This window comes from Diadema antillarum, unplaced genomic scaffold (genome assembly GCF_040938485.1).
Source record: "Diadema antillarum isolate AM-2024a unplaced genomic scaffold, OU_Dant_1.0 seq00001085_RagTag, whole genome shotgun sequence".
Classification (NCBI taxonomy): Eukaryota; Metazoa; Echinodermata; class Echinoidea; order Diadematoida; family Diadematidae; genus Diadema; species Diadema antillarum.
In genome coordinates this window covers 461,594-477,124 of record NW_027271905.1, presented here as the reverse complement: position 1 = coordinate 477,124, position 15,531 = coordinate 461,594, and the positions used below count along the sequence as shown (strand labels likewise).

At 39.2% G+C, this 15,531-nt stretch overlaps 1 protein-coding gene across 1 annotated transcript; it reads right to left on the bottom strand.

Annotated features, from left to right (window-relative positions):
* Positions 1 to 1,002: 1,002 nt before the first annotated feature.
* Positions 1,003 to 13,289, bottom strand: LOC139743481 (uncharacterized; the record flags this gene model as incomplete). Its single annotated transcript, XM_071653963.1, has 5 exons — positions 13,190 to 13,289; positions 9,404 to 9,494; positions 3,331 to 3,433; positions 2,307 to 2,533; positions 1,003 to 1,118 (listed from the first exon to the last, which is right to left on the bottom strand). Coding segments are annotated over exons 1-5 (637 nt in total), but the record flags the coding sequence as incomplete, so codon positions are not given.
* Positions 13,290 to 15,531: the final 2,242 nt, after the last annotated feature.

Sequence of the window (15,531 nt, the reverse complement as noted above, 5' to 3'; positions counted from 1 at the left end):
TGGTGTATACAGCATATCAAAGATGACCGAGTTTTCATCCTGCACTGATTTTTAATGATGAAAAATATGAAGTATGCACAATAATTTGACAATTAATGAATATGAAGTAGGATGAGTCCAAATTTATCAAAAGTGGAATGGAATAAAATCACTGGAAATAGCACAGTTGAGAATAGAAGTTACTACACACTTATCATTCTTATCATGATAAGATTCCTTACATTAAGATGAACACTGAGGAATGAACAACTTACAATGTGCAAGTTAGAGTAAAGGTTAGTATGTGCTAGTCTGTTTAATAGTGGCATACTCCACTACAGTACAGAAAAGCTAGTGCAATGTCAGAGAGTGAAGCAGTGCATCGCAAACACAAATTTCATATCAATTAATTTGATGTTAGCCGAAGAGCAAATAGAGCATGTAGTATCTGAGCACATCCAATTTCCTGTTGGTACATTAAAGACCTACAGGACAATTCATTCACTATCAATAATCTACTTTTAAATACGAATCATTTCATCACATGTAGGAAAAGAGAAAAAAAGCCAAAGAAAAAAAGACACATAGGCCTAAAGTAGATATTATGTAGCAACACCATTAGACCTTGTCTCTTTTCCAATGTTTATTGTGAAGTTATATTGCACATGAAAACATACAGACTATGTATTTATGAAGAATACAATACTATGAACAAATAGCACAGGAGCACATACTTAGTTCATTTTTCTGCACCCAAACAAACTCTGATTCAAACTTTGTACAGGTTTTTCCAATGTATCAAGGCAAAATTTCACTTTTCAATGTGAAGACATTGAAAGAATCACATCATAAAAGCAGTATATCCAGTCATCCATATTCCCCATCTGCGGTTTGTTGTCGTATCAATCGTCACTTTCATAAATGAATAAAAGTTGCACACAGTGTGGTAGATGATACTGTATATTCACAATATCCTCGGTAAGTCAAAATGAAAAAGACAATGTATATATAGGAAAGAAAGACCGTTGCCATGGTGATACTCACTGCCTATTGTTCCGATGCCGTAGTCTGCTTCATATTTCTCTTCCTTTCCCTTCTTTTTTCTCCCTCTCTTCAGCTTGCCAAGGAGACTCTTGGAACTGTTCAGATAAATTTGTTTTTATCTTGAATTTGGAAACCACAGTATATCAAAACTATTTGTACACATTTCAACATCATGAAATATTAAAGGCCATACTACTTTAATAAAAATACACTATCATTAAATTCAATTTACATTCAAACTCGAGACATGGAATACTTTTGATGATTATATGGCATTTGTGGATTTTCTTCACAAATGTCCAAAAATAAGAGGCAAATTGCTTAAATTCATCATTAAGATGTGTTTTATCACAGATACACTGTAAAAGTAACATGTATCTCACTAAATCCATCTGCACTATTTTGAGAAACAAAGTTAGTATACAGGATACAGGTGCACATGAACTCATTCATCACAGGTCCATCCATTGTTCCATGGAATGAACGAGAAAGTATCAATAGAGCCGTTCACACTGCCAGAGAACACCTGTGACATGAGAAAAATCATGACATTTTCGACATCTGAAGCATCTGCAGAATATAGCAGAGCAGTGTATAATTCCTGTAACCTCTTTCACTGACTATGAATTGGTGGCAGTTTCTCGTACATGTATCCCTACGAAAAACCGCCACCTATTCATGGTCGATAATTTAAAAAAAAAAAAACATGACTAATGCAAGACCAGTCTATGCAGGCAGTGAATGCTTCCCATGCACGCATCCACTGTTCGTAGTCTCGTCGCATCAGACATTTAACAGTAATACCACAACTGTATCTTCCACCTAGATTTATAGACCAATTCTAAGAGGCGATTTGTGTATTATGGCCCTCTATCGGCATGGGCAGCGCCATTACTGTGGTGTTCACGCCTACCCCCCCCCACCCTCCCTACATTAGCAAATGATGCACGCGTGCACGGAATGAAAAACTGATGCATGGTTGTTTTAGCCAATAGGCGTCTCGTACTGAGTGCGTGAACACTTGCTAAATGCGCGAACCTTTGTTACAAGTACGCATACTCCTGCTACGAGTGCGCAATAAACAAGGGGGGGTAGGTGTGGGGACACCGCAGCTTGAGCTAATAGCTGTGCCCTGTAACCGCAACTTGTCTGCTGCCCTCAATGAACCCGAATCCGTCTATAGGCTAGGGAATAAGAGGAGGAGGAAGAGGAGGAGCAGGAGGAAGAGGAGCAGGAGCAGGAGTATCGAGGAGGAGGAAAGAAGGAGGGGGTCAACAACTGACCTCTTCTGAGAGCTAAGGCTGAGGGATGACCCGTGGTGACCTTTGGTCATCATCTGGAAGTTCTCGGAGTACACCGAACGACTGTCGCTCTCGTCTAGCTCCTCATACATGTAGCCCAGGTTGTCTGATGCATGATGGGTAGGGGGCGGGGCCGTAAAGCTCTCATCCATCCAATCACCAACCGTGCCGTCGGGAGCCTGGTAGTACACGTCCAGGAAGATCTCCACCTGAAATCAGACAAAAGAGCACGCACAAATTGAGCGGCATTGACTGCAGCGCTTGGTTGACCTTCTCAGTGTAGAGAAGAAAACATGAATGTTCCTCCTCATCACAGCACTTACTGTATGCACCATATTTTTGTGGGGGTTTTATTTTTGTGAATTTGGCAAAGTCACATGATATTTTGCAAATTCAACAAAATGCAAAAACATGAACTCTGATCTCAACATAAATGCAATGTGCACTTCTACATCCATTGTGTCCACCTTGGTTGCAAATTTAACCAGTCGTAAAATTGTCGGGAAGTTTTGACTTGCAAAACACGACTCCCCCCTAAAAAAGAAAATAATGAATAAAAGTATCCTAGTATCTTGCTATTACGACAATAGCATAAACAGAATTGCAACTGTCTGATACAATAAATTAGCTTATATCTTCACTGTTGCAAAATTATGAATCTATGCGGAATTATACTTTAACAACCTTGACAATTCTCTGAAAATGTTCTGAAATGTAAGTTTGAAATGAGACATTCATGAAGAATGTTCTTGTACTCCCTCCTTGAATTTTGATACAGATTATCCTTGTCAATAAATACTGGAAAATTGGAAATATGAATTCAAACTGCCCTGCAAGGTTTGATTAAAGTGTTCCTAACATGAAACTTAAAAAATGAAAACCTTCCCACTCTCCTTTAAAAAAAAGGAAGAAATACAATCATTGCACTGGTTGGTCATGACAACAAAGCAAATCCTAATTGGATAAACAAAGGTTTGGCTAGTCTCCAATCAAGCCTCTATCTTACATGAGTGCTTCTGTTGTTGTGGTCCAAGATGGGTTCTCCCTGAATCTTCAGCATTCCACGCTCCATCAGCTCTTGTAGCACCATCTTGAAAGTACCCACCGGCCTTGTAGAAATTAAGGCAAACAGTAACAACAATTGTATACACTTGTACAACAAATACTTAAAGGACAAGTTCACCTAGCATGTGGGTTGAGTGAATGCAGCAATATTTGAAGAGTTTGTTCGCAAAAACCGATAAGTCCATATTTGCCAAATGGAGATATTTGCGATTAAAGGTCAAGAAAAATAAAGAGAATAATAAGAAAATTTTTGCTTCTTTTGACCATAACTTCAAAAATGTACCTTTATATGTAGTGACCAATATATCATTTAAAAGGTATTATTTTGTACTTCATGACAGAGACAGTACTTCAAAATCTTTAAAAATGGACTTATCGGTTTTTGCGAACAAACTCTTCATTTATTAGTAGAACACATTAGTGAGAGTTTGAGGAAAATCGGACAATCCGTTCAAAAGTTATGAATTTTAGAAGTTTCTGCTCAGTCACGGCTGGATGGAAAGACTAAGTAAGCTTGTGATGTCACATGAGTACAATGGTATACAGAAAGAATATAAAAGAAAATTCAACATATTTCCATTTTTCTCGCATAACAAAAGAACACTCCACTTCTCTCTTTCAGAAGGCAGGGGGGATGATATTACCCTTAACATACGTCAGTAGCAAGTCGAAGAAATTTGCACTTTATTCAAAAAGTAAAGTTTTGTTCAATTCTCTTTTTATTTTCCTTATATAGTTGTATGCATGTGACATCATACACTATAGTGGTCTTCTCATCCAGCAGTGACTGCATAGATACTTAAAATATTCATAACTTTCAAACGGATTGTCCGATTTTCCTCAAACTTTCACTGATGTGTTCTACTAATATTGCTGCATTCTCTCAATCCTAATGTATATGAAGGTGGATTTGTCCTTTAATAGTGACAAAACTTCTGTATTCAGAGTTTAAAACTAGTCGAGTCGGACCTGACGGAGCCTGCCTGTCACACTTTATATATCACTGCAAGATACAGTGTAGCAGCATCATTTTGATTTGTTCTGTCTTTTCCCATGTAGAAATCAGTGTACAATTTTTAATAATGGATGGTCAAATTTTAACAAATACATCATTTTAAAGCCTTGAGCTTTACTAGCTCTTTATGTAGAAAAATGGAAATTCAATTTTGGTAAATTTTTTGTGTGTTTTTTGTTTTAAGTGGGCGGTGACATTATGATGGCCCTGACTTTATTTGATACAAAGGCTATGTTAAATTATTGTGACTGCCACAGGTTTTTTTTCCCCTGAAATACTATTGACTATCTTCCATACCGCAGTCTACATTCATTTTTATGAGCTACCATATGCATACTCTTACTTGTGCTAGTGACATTGTAAATATCAGAGGTAAGATTTTCTCTCCCATACAACACATTACGACACACATGTCTATCATGACATAATGAAATTATCATTGATATCATCATACACGTATATGATTATGACACAAACAATGCCACTGCTACCACTTCCACAACGATGTACTACTTCAACTACTTCTTCCACTGCTACAGTGTACCAACTATTATGACAACAACTACTGCATATATACCAGAGTACTTGAATGTACCAACACAGAAATCTAATCAACAGGAAAAAATGTATTACAAAACCCGAGCTTTTCCTTCATTTCCCAATGTTCCTCAGAAGAAAAAAAAAGGCAGGTGTTCTAAAACTTATGAAGACATGGGTGGACTTGTACAAAGCTGGTTTTGTCAACAACAACAACAACAACAACAACAACAAACATTCCACAAGAACACAGGAACAGTTAACAGGTATATATTATATATTACTCATACATTGATGCTATCATATGTGCACATAAAATGATTATATAATGTCACTGCAACAAAATGCTAACAATAACCTCTTTGAAGGTTAATACATGGTTAATACAACCTGAGGAGAAGTTTGCAATACACTATGTATGTGAAAAAGCAACACTAACAATCACAAAATCTGCTATGCATTGAGCAATACGTGATTACTGCAATGGACAAGAATTCAAGTGGCAATGGAGACTGTACATGTAGATCATTAGATTCACCATACACATTATTTTTAACTTGACAGAGTCATGGAAGACTGGGGACAAACCTTTAGCTTAATTGGCATCATTGTAAAGCATGCCTCAATACGTTTCTCAAGGCATAGTCAGTGATGTTTTTTCATCAAGCTTGAAGGTTTGTGTGTATGTGTGTTTATAAAATATTTTTCTATGTCTCTCAATGAATAGTTAATGACTGTATTTCATAAAGGCCTTGAGCTGTGTTTAGTATGCTTGTTTTTTGAGTTTTTTTCTTTCTTTCTTTTGAACCTTTGACCGCTCTATTAAAGTGTAATTTTAAAACATCAGTGAACAGAGGGGCCATCCGGGAGTGGCAGTAAATGTAAATTCCATTCGAAGAAGGTCTTCTTTTATTATTTTTCAAATGGAGTCTTGCTTTCCTACACGTGAGTGGGCTGATCCAGGTAAAAATGCTTTTTATATGTGCTACGAGTGGCCTACATCAAATGAAAAAAAAAGGTAGGGAAAAACAAAGTTTCAGTGATCAAAACATCTTCTGTAGTACAAATAGGGGTCACAAGAGAAATCTTATCAAAGCATTATTTTCTGCATCAACTACTGGAATGTCTTGAAAGTACAGAGAGAATTCCACATATTTTCACTTTTCTTGGCATAATATGAAACACCACTTCATTTGTTAATACCTCCTTCAGAAGACAGAGGGAATACAGTAAAACCTGTCTCTAGTTTCCATACATGTATGTATGCATACCTCCAACGCACAGAGCAATGCTGAAGTTTAAAAAAAACAAGCAACAGAATTCAAGTTCTCATTCCAACGATATATGACACAATCACATTTTTTTTTAATCAGATGTTCGGTGGTGCTTGTCCACTTAAACCAATATAATTTGCCTATTGATATATCATGAATGATTGCAATGATGAATAGAAATCAACTATAAGCTGAGTTTGTGTTTCATTGTTATCCTCATAGGTCAATATGGGCCACACATACGACAAGGGTCAGTGAGTCTGCCTATATGGACAAGAATTAACCATCTGCAGTAGATATCATAGCTGACAAAATGCAAAATGCACAAAAAAGAGCACCCAAATCCCATTCTTGCAAAGATTATCATGTCATCATCTCTAGGGCTACACTTTCCTTTCACAAACTTTCAATGCTTCCCTTATACTTGTAGTCTACACTCAGTGATTAGAATGGAGTCCATGTATGGAAGCCAACGGCTAAACTACAGATGTAACTAGCACTGCAACAATGATATGCTTGAAAATGAGATTATCTTTGTTATATCTCTGGTGTATAATGAGCTGAACATCCTTCAGGGTTACTATGAAGTCAATTCATCCCCTTTACTGCTCAGTTGTCCTGATATCCAGAGGTCCTAAAATCATTATATTATGCTCTGTCAACATTCTGCTGAAATCCAAAAATTACCCTCTCCTCCCCCCCGTCCATCCCCAAACAAAGACAGGACTGTCGGCCTGGTCACTAACCTCTGAGCATGGAGCTACATGTACATGTACTAGCTCCATGCTCCCAGCCAAGAAGGAAAACATAGAGCTCCCTAATACACACTGCTGATATTGTGTCACCACAATCTACACCCCCTATCAAACAGAAGGCATGTGTCTGACTGTAAAGAAGAAAGAAGAAGCTAGGGTTAATGATAATATTCATCGTAAGATGATAAGTGTTAAAAGGAGAAGAGAAATGTAGATACATTTACTTGCAGGCCTACAAGCACATGACATAATATGTAAATATGTGTGTATTTTTTCATAAGCAAACGGACAGAAAGGCAGACAGGTAGATAGATAGATAGATAGATAGATAGATAGATAGATGTTACATACGATATTCATACATTTAGAGTTCTGTCACAGTGTTTAAGAGCCACAAATCATTGCCATCACAAACACACTGGTTGAAACAATTGTCACATGCAGGGTGTTCAGACGCCAAAAAAAAAAAAAAAAGAATCATTTCCAAAACATTATAACTATACCAAAACGGTATAACTATACCAAAACGGTATAACTATACGATGAATTTATATGCCTGACCACTATTAAGGAAACAACACAGGCCTATAATGAAATGACATATAATGCAACAACTGTCAGAGCGTTGTTTCGAACCAGAACTGGATAATGAATCACCATTCCATGTGCATCTGAACGTATGGTGACCATAGAACAGTATAATGGGGCGCGACTTTATGTGAGCACATGCTAAAGGTGGCCAAAGAGAGGCCAGGCTGGAGCTAGTGGCGATGTCAGGACCATAACAACATGCACGGTGGGAAACTGCCCATCTATACCACATTTTTTCCAGAAAGGCTGAGATTATGCGTCTGAGCAGTCTGTCAGCTATACGATTATTATTTATACGTCATTTCTTTATCTAGTTTTGGTATAAACTAGTTTGTGTCTGAATAGGGGGGTGGTCTAATACCTCCTTGGTCTCACCCTCAAAAACAGAGAGTTTGATCCTCAAGCTTTGCACCTGGGGAGGGGGGCTTTACAGAAAGGGGTTAGTAGTAGTTGGCTGCCACAAGTGTTGATGTCATGGATAAGTTGTATAAGTAGATAACAAGCCTACTGACATTCAGTCACAATTTATCTGGAAAGAGAAAGGAAAATGAAGGAAATCTACAGACAAAGGTAAGGATAATTAACCTAAATTGGATCTTTTTAAATGTATCTGGGTCTCATCTGTACCTTTTAAAGAGCTTTACTGTCAGATCTTCTTCTAAACTGACCAATCAAACACATCAATGTTACTGGATAAAAACACGAATTATCACAGTTAAACAACTTCAGAAGATGACTAATAAGAATCTAATAATTAAATCAACATGTAAAGTCAGTTTGTCACAAAAACTGCCAAACTTCACTCATGGGAAATGTACTCTTTTGTCATGAATTATGAATTATCCCCATTAAACAACTTTAGGAGAAGATGACTAATAAGAATCTAATATTGAATCAAAGATAAAAAGTAAGTTTGCAAGGAAGCTTGCCAAACTTTGTCACATGTTCACATTATGTTCTTTCTCCCTGAACACAATCTGTGAGTTCACAATGCTTGAAATTACAGATTATCAGGTTACAAACAAGGCCAGCATTTAAGTATGAATCATGGCCATACACTATTGCAAACAGAGGGGAGCAAAAGGCATGAGGAAATACAATCACAGTTAACTGGTAAGATGGTCATGATTCCCCCTTAACAACTGTTTGAATATTCTGTGAATACTTTGGACAGATTTATATAAACAGGAAGTGGAGGTAACAATGGAAATCATCTGTCATGCAAGAGTTATGTATCACTGCAAATGTTCTTTTTCTCTGAGGGATGATTGGGATGTGAATTAATCATGACAGAATAAGGGAAATAAGGAAAATAAATGACATCCCTCCACGGACTACATGCCAACACGCAAGGACAGAAAGAAAACATAGGCGATTACAACAAAGCGAACTAATCAAAACACAACCACCACAGACAAATGCAAAGAACTGATAGGGATAATGCTGAAGAAACAAATACTCATGAAAATGTGCAGATCATAAAAATATATATGAAGATATCTATAAAAAATGTTACGTGCAAGTGAAATGTTATGTATTCATGGGTACATCTTCATGCGAGAAAAAAAAAAGACTAAATAACAAGGTTAATCACTGATGGTTACAACATATGTTATCATATGTGACAATGAATTTGTACAATTTGGAAGATGGCCAGGATTGCGAAGAAAACAGAGAGAAAAAACACCTAGTCTCTCTGTCTGTTACTCAGGTGGAAGCGTGCCAGAGTCTGCTTTCTTTTACTCTATGACTTGGAAGTCCCTGCATCTTGGGGTGGGCATTTATTAACATAAAAAGAGCTCCTAGTTACTTCAAACTGCCCATTCATTAGATAAGACGCACCGATGGCCCGAGGCTCGGAGGCCCCTGACCGCAGGAATCGTGCCAAACGTCGTCGTCGTCGTCACACCAGATGCTGGCGAAGCTGAAGAAGCTAGAGGAGCACATAGAGTGCGTGCCAGAAATTCCGATCATTGTAATGGTGTCACTACCTAGCCATATCGCCACATTTCTGCCCCCTCTTGCTCCCTTCAAGAGAGGATGAGTGCGAGGAGGATGATATGGATGCAGCAAGGGGTCAAAGAGAGGAGGAGGAGGAGGAGATCCTAAAGAGAGGCAAGGGCACTGTGCCAGTTGGTGGCTGGCTGGTGGAGACTCCAGACCTTATGTTAAGACCTGTGTCATGGGTTCAACATGGGGGCATGTTATGACTGCAGTAATTAAAGCCAAGTGAATGGCATGGGTGGGGACCGGGAAGGATTTGGGTGGGGTTGGTTGGGAGAGGAAAATGGAGGGGGGGGGGGGGGCTCATGGAAGACTGGGAGCTGGTGTGGGGTGCTGGATCAGTGTGGAACCTGGGCTTGGCATTCAGGGATGGAGCAAAATAATCCTTGAACTGTTCCATTTACTATGAGGCACCTGATGCTTGATATTCAGATAATCAGATATTGTGATTGTATTTGTAACCACAAATTAGGACTCCGACAGACTTTAATTTTGATACTGGAAGAGATGCGCTGGAAAATCGTATTCCTGACTGGATGAGGGTTGAAATGAAATTCAAATTGGGCACATCCTCTGGCCACATTGGCTACCAGAATGGGCCAGGTACTTGCTGGCTACAGGTGCACTCTGCTTCATGTAAATGCATAGGATGAAACTTGAACCACACATGAAGTGCTGACACCACCCAGACCAGATGCCAGCATGTAACAAGGCAGCCATTTTGGAATTTCAAGAGAGAAGTAGGTATGCAATATAGCATCACACCTAACCTATCACTCATGGGACCCTAGTGGGTTTTGTATATGAGGATTTTAAAAATCTTGTGGAGCATGAGTAGGCCATCCATCCTACACATTGGGTATACTAATATGCATGTACAAAATCCCATTTAAAATGCATCTTTGCTGTGCTCAGATCTATGTTTATGTCCTGTTTCTTGGAGTCAAGATATCATTTAGACTAGCAACCTATTTCTTAAAGGACTTCATTGCCAAACAGTTTATAATGGTTTGTATTTTGAGCTATACTACTAAACAGGTATTGCTAGTATCATTCCTCATATGGAATAATTCCTCCCTAAAGTTTAAACCTTTCATTGAGCACAATTTTTCTCTGCTTTTTCTTCTCTCCTCCAATTTCTCTTTCAAGATTCCAGCGTCTAGACAGACGCATCTGGGAAACCCTGCATGCCTGGTCAGTGTGTCACATCTTATGTTTCCTCCCAGTTTGTAATTTCAATCTACGCCACTTTAGAAAGCACTCTACGAGGAGAAAAAATAACTTTCTAATAAAGATGTAATTTGAGGTCTAATAGCGTTCTTTCCACTGCCGACTCTGCATTTCAGAATCCTATTCTCACCAAAGGAAGGGGGGGGGGAGAAAGGACTGTTGGGTCCCCTGTTGAACAATCCTACTTTCTTTGTGGCAGTGGGAGATTGTGTATAAAAGAGAAGCAGAGTATGACTGTAGCAGTAAGCCTGATTGGACTCTTTGTTTGGGGCCCATATCACTTACACTCCTCCTCCTTCTCCATCCCCCCTCCCCCCCCCCCCCCCCCAAAAAAAAAAATTACAATAATAAGTGAAGGACTGATGCAAGCTAACAAGCTTTTGGCAAACATGCATGTGACTTTAATGGGCAAAAGGGCAAATGAGATTCATACAATTGGTGGTTGTGAGGGTAAAGAGCGCGTAGTTCGAGTAACTTTTCGGAGCCATTGCGATGCAACAGGAACAATACCCCCCATCCAACCCCTCCCCCCCTAAAAAAAAAAATACAAAATCTCTCTGGAGGATTCTGATTTATTCACTTTTTCCTCTTCCTTCCTTATCACCCTCCTTTATTGGCCCACCATGGCTCTCTCCCTCCCCAATGCGGAAGAGAGTTATTTCGAGCCGTCTTTGAATTTCAGCACTTTGTTGCTCCGTCACAGCATCAGGGAAGAAAAAAGAAGTTAAAGAAAAAAAAAACGCCTGGCAGACTGTAAACATAAACACAGACCCTATTGATGACCTGACTGGGCACCATCATTTATAGGAGTGAGTCATCGGTCACTGAATGACAACTCTAGACCAAGATGTAAGGTGTGCTGGATTCATTCCATATTCTACCTTACAAGCTAAACCACAAGCTTCTTTATCATATTCTTATCCCTGTTTGTAAGTCAAATACTAGGACCAAAACTCTTCTTAATCACCACTGGCGTAGGTGAGCTTCCATTTATGTGCTCCAGTGGGGATTGCCTTGAAAACCGCAGGGTCTATTCATCTATACTGTTCTCTTCAATATTACTCCACTCCTATCCAGCAGCCCCCCCCCCACCCCGTGCACAGACACAAATAAAAGAGCTATGATGAAAAAGAGAAAAATAACATTTAGTCATCAAGCAGGTACATTCCTAAGAGGATTACAAGCATCAATCACACAGTAAAAAAAAAATTGTTATCAGAAATCAATTTGATCACACCTGGATTAACCTTTAGATATAATTTTGCAGCAGATATTGTGTGTGTGTGCCTCTAAGTGTGTGTGTGTGTGTGTGTGACATTAGACAGTTATCACAACTAAAATAGTGCAGTATATCAAGAATTTTTGTGTAAAATTTACAAGAACCTTGGCTTCTTCTTGATTACCTGTTCAACATATGGAAGCTATCTATCACAATTTCAACTGGACTGTCATAAATTTTAAAAAAAAAGGAACACAAATCTCTATTTCAAGCTAATACAATCATCATACTGTGAAGGGTGGGATATAAAGAGCAAATTATGTTTTTAAAAGAACCTTTGTGGGAAATAATAAAGTGAGGCTCAACTTCTATTACTCCAGTAAGGCTCATTGCTCCTGTATACATGATGGATCGGGAGAAAATGAATGTGCCCAAAACTCGGCTGTAACTTGATCATCAGGCAGTCATTACACGGCCATTAACTCCATAAAAATCGCCCGCCAGAAATTGCTCACAATAACTTTGGGTGTTCAAGGGGACAGGATTGATGTATGAGTTTAGGTCAGGCTTTGGAAGCCATTCCACCTTTGCTCTGACCATCAACTTCAAATTCATAAGAGTTTTCCACTGCTGTTGCCCTATCATCTATAGAGTTAGGCAGAAAGAGAGAGGAAGACGGGTACTCCATCCAGCAGCCCGATATTTGAGCCACTTTAATCCATTTTTAGAGAGTCACAGCAAAAAAATAGGTCACTGTTGGATTTTTTTTTTACACTACCTTCATGTGCATTTAAGAATCCACCTTTCTCACTGTTGTCATTTACCCCTGAGAAACTGCATGAAGCAGTTATGTCTCATTACCTGAACAAAATCTACCTGTGTGCAGAATTCACAAATATATGTTAAGACATTAATATTTCTTCTTATGGTGTGATCCTACACATCCCCTACTTGCACTGCTCTGCATTTATTCTGAGCCAAAAATGATGTGAACTGGCACTAGGTACACAAGGCTCAAAATTATGGCCATTGGAAATTCAGGCACAACATACTAGTTTATAATTATCATACTGAGCACAAGACTTATTTTTAAATGGCTTCAGACGTAGTTCAAGAAACTGATTCTTGCCCCATGTAAACGGGGTGCAGGCAGACGGGCAGGAAACTGGACTGACCTCCATGCAGGGTTCCCTTGCGCCACTGGAAGGAAGCGTTCAGACAAACACAGCTCTCAGCAACTGACAGGGTCAGGAGCCAGAATGTCTCCAGCGACATCATCTATCTCACAACCTCATGCTATATTTGGCAATGATAATTTTTCTCTCTTTTTTTTTTTTTTTTTGGGGGGGGGGGGGTGGTAAGATCTCAAGTCAGATCATTTACCTACTAAATTCAACACACACTTTTCATTCCATTCGCACAGGTTGCGATGAACTATGAAAAACTATCCACAACTTCTTCATGTGGCATTACAGGTGAGGCACACAGGACATCACGAAAAGACCTTGCGGAATGCTTGGAAGTTCTTTGTGCTTTGAGCTAAACAGATCACTTTCATCGCCATAAAAGTCCTCACTCTGTGCTGTCTCTTCACATATGTCTTGCAAATCTGTCAGTAATTGCTTTTAAAGAAAATAATGACTTGTGAATTATCTATTGGAAGGTCAACAATCTATTTATTTTGATTTAGTCTGATTTTCCTCCAGAGCCAATTGACTTGTCACTTCCTTTTCACTGCTCTTCTCTCTTTGAGATATGTTCTTCTCCATCGGTACCCCCTCATCATTCAGCCTCATCATTAGTGAGACCATTGCAAACACTCATCACCATCATCACTTCTACTACTACACGAAAGTGAATAGCATGGGACTGTTGATAACATGCAATCTCCTGCTGCAGATTTACTTTTTGACAACAAATAAAAATTGATTATCTTTGAGTGCAAAATCTTTTCATAAGAAAAAGTGTAAATGCCTCTGCACGAGTAACTAACACCTTGCAGCCATTGAGTTCTGGGATACCTAGAAGGACAGTCTAGCCATAATCTGTCACAATATAGGTCCCCTGATACCCCATGAGGACCAGGCCCTACTGAGTTCATTTATCACAGGACTTATTCACGAACAGACCAGCAGGGCAATGCCATATTTACAACCTGAAGCATGATGATTAGATTTCTTTCTGTCCCCCCACAATCATTCCCTTGAGGAAAATCTGCCATTTATATTGGTGTCTGAATGGGTATCAAACAGACAAAACCCCTGGGCATGCTTGGCACAAATACAAAGAGCCTCATGATATAAACCTGACCCAAATTGTGTTTTCCTTCAACAGACTATCCTCATTTTGCCTTTTATCAAATTTCTATACCAGCATATATGGCAAAGGGATTAATTCCATTCATAAATATTTGGGCAGTAATGCTTTGAATACAAAAGGGGGAAATAAATGCAATGAATGGACCTAAGAAATCATATCACCTGTTTTAATCCCTTTAATATTGTGAAGGGTTTGTAATTGAAGGCTAAGCCTCTTTGGGGAGCAAGCTGTCAAGGTTATAACATGGTTGTACGCCCAACGAAAAAAAGAACAAAAATCATCTATTATCAGATTCATTCATTCATTCAAACCCTCAGATTTCCTAATACAAGCGTCCGGCAAACCTTTCCTCTTTTTTTGTGTGTGTGTTATAATCAGAATAGCTGCTTCACTCCAGTCGCTTGAGCCTAAAACTGGATCACACCACTGGAGCACAGAGGCATTGCTACTTTTATTCATTAATGCAGTGATTGAACCACAGAAATAAGTGGGGCACAAACAAAACTAATCCAAAACGTGGCTGCAATCTGCTGGATGTATCCAAGGAACAACAACAAAAACAGTGGTATTTCTTCTTCTGGCTATGGCACAGGTCCTTCTCCTGGTCAGCAGGGGGCAGCACAGACAGAGTTTGGACAGAGGAAACTAGTGTGTGACCAGGCAGCCAGCCAGCCAGATGTAGGAGTTCTGGCAGTCATGTTATTTAGAAAGAGAGAGAAAATGGCCAAGACCTGACCCTGAGCGTTGGGAAGTAAAGGGGTGCAGTCCCGTCCCCCTCCCCATCACTCTGCCACTTTCACACACAATAATTATTAGTTGCATTTACACAGGCAAAACAGCGGGTTAACGATCACGTTCCAAATACCATCGGTACTCAGGCCTCGAATTAACCGACGGCCACCGACGGCCATGGCCGTCGGTGCCCCTCTCGTTGGCGGCAATGCCTTTTGTTTTTTGATCAAAGTTACGGCCAAAAAAAATGTGCCCTTTTTCTTGGGGCCGTGGTGCCCTTTTAGAATGAAAGTTACTATTTATGACGTATGATATGCCCTTTCTCAAAGTCTCTTTAATAAGCTCGAACAAGTTTCCTGATCTCAAATATCATACCTTCAGTTCACTCGCGTCCCGATATATCTGATTCAAACTCAAAGTACCTTTCCGAGGTACGAGACGACGTGTACGTACATGTACGCCGACC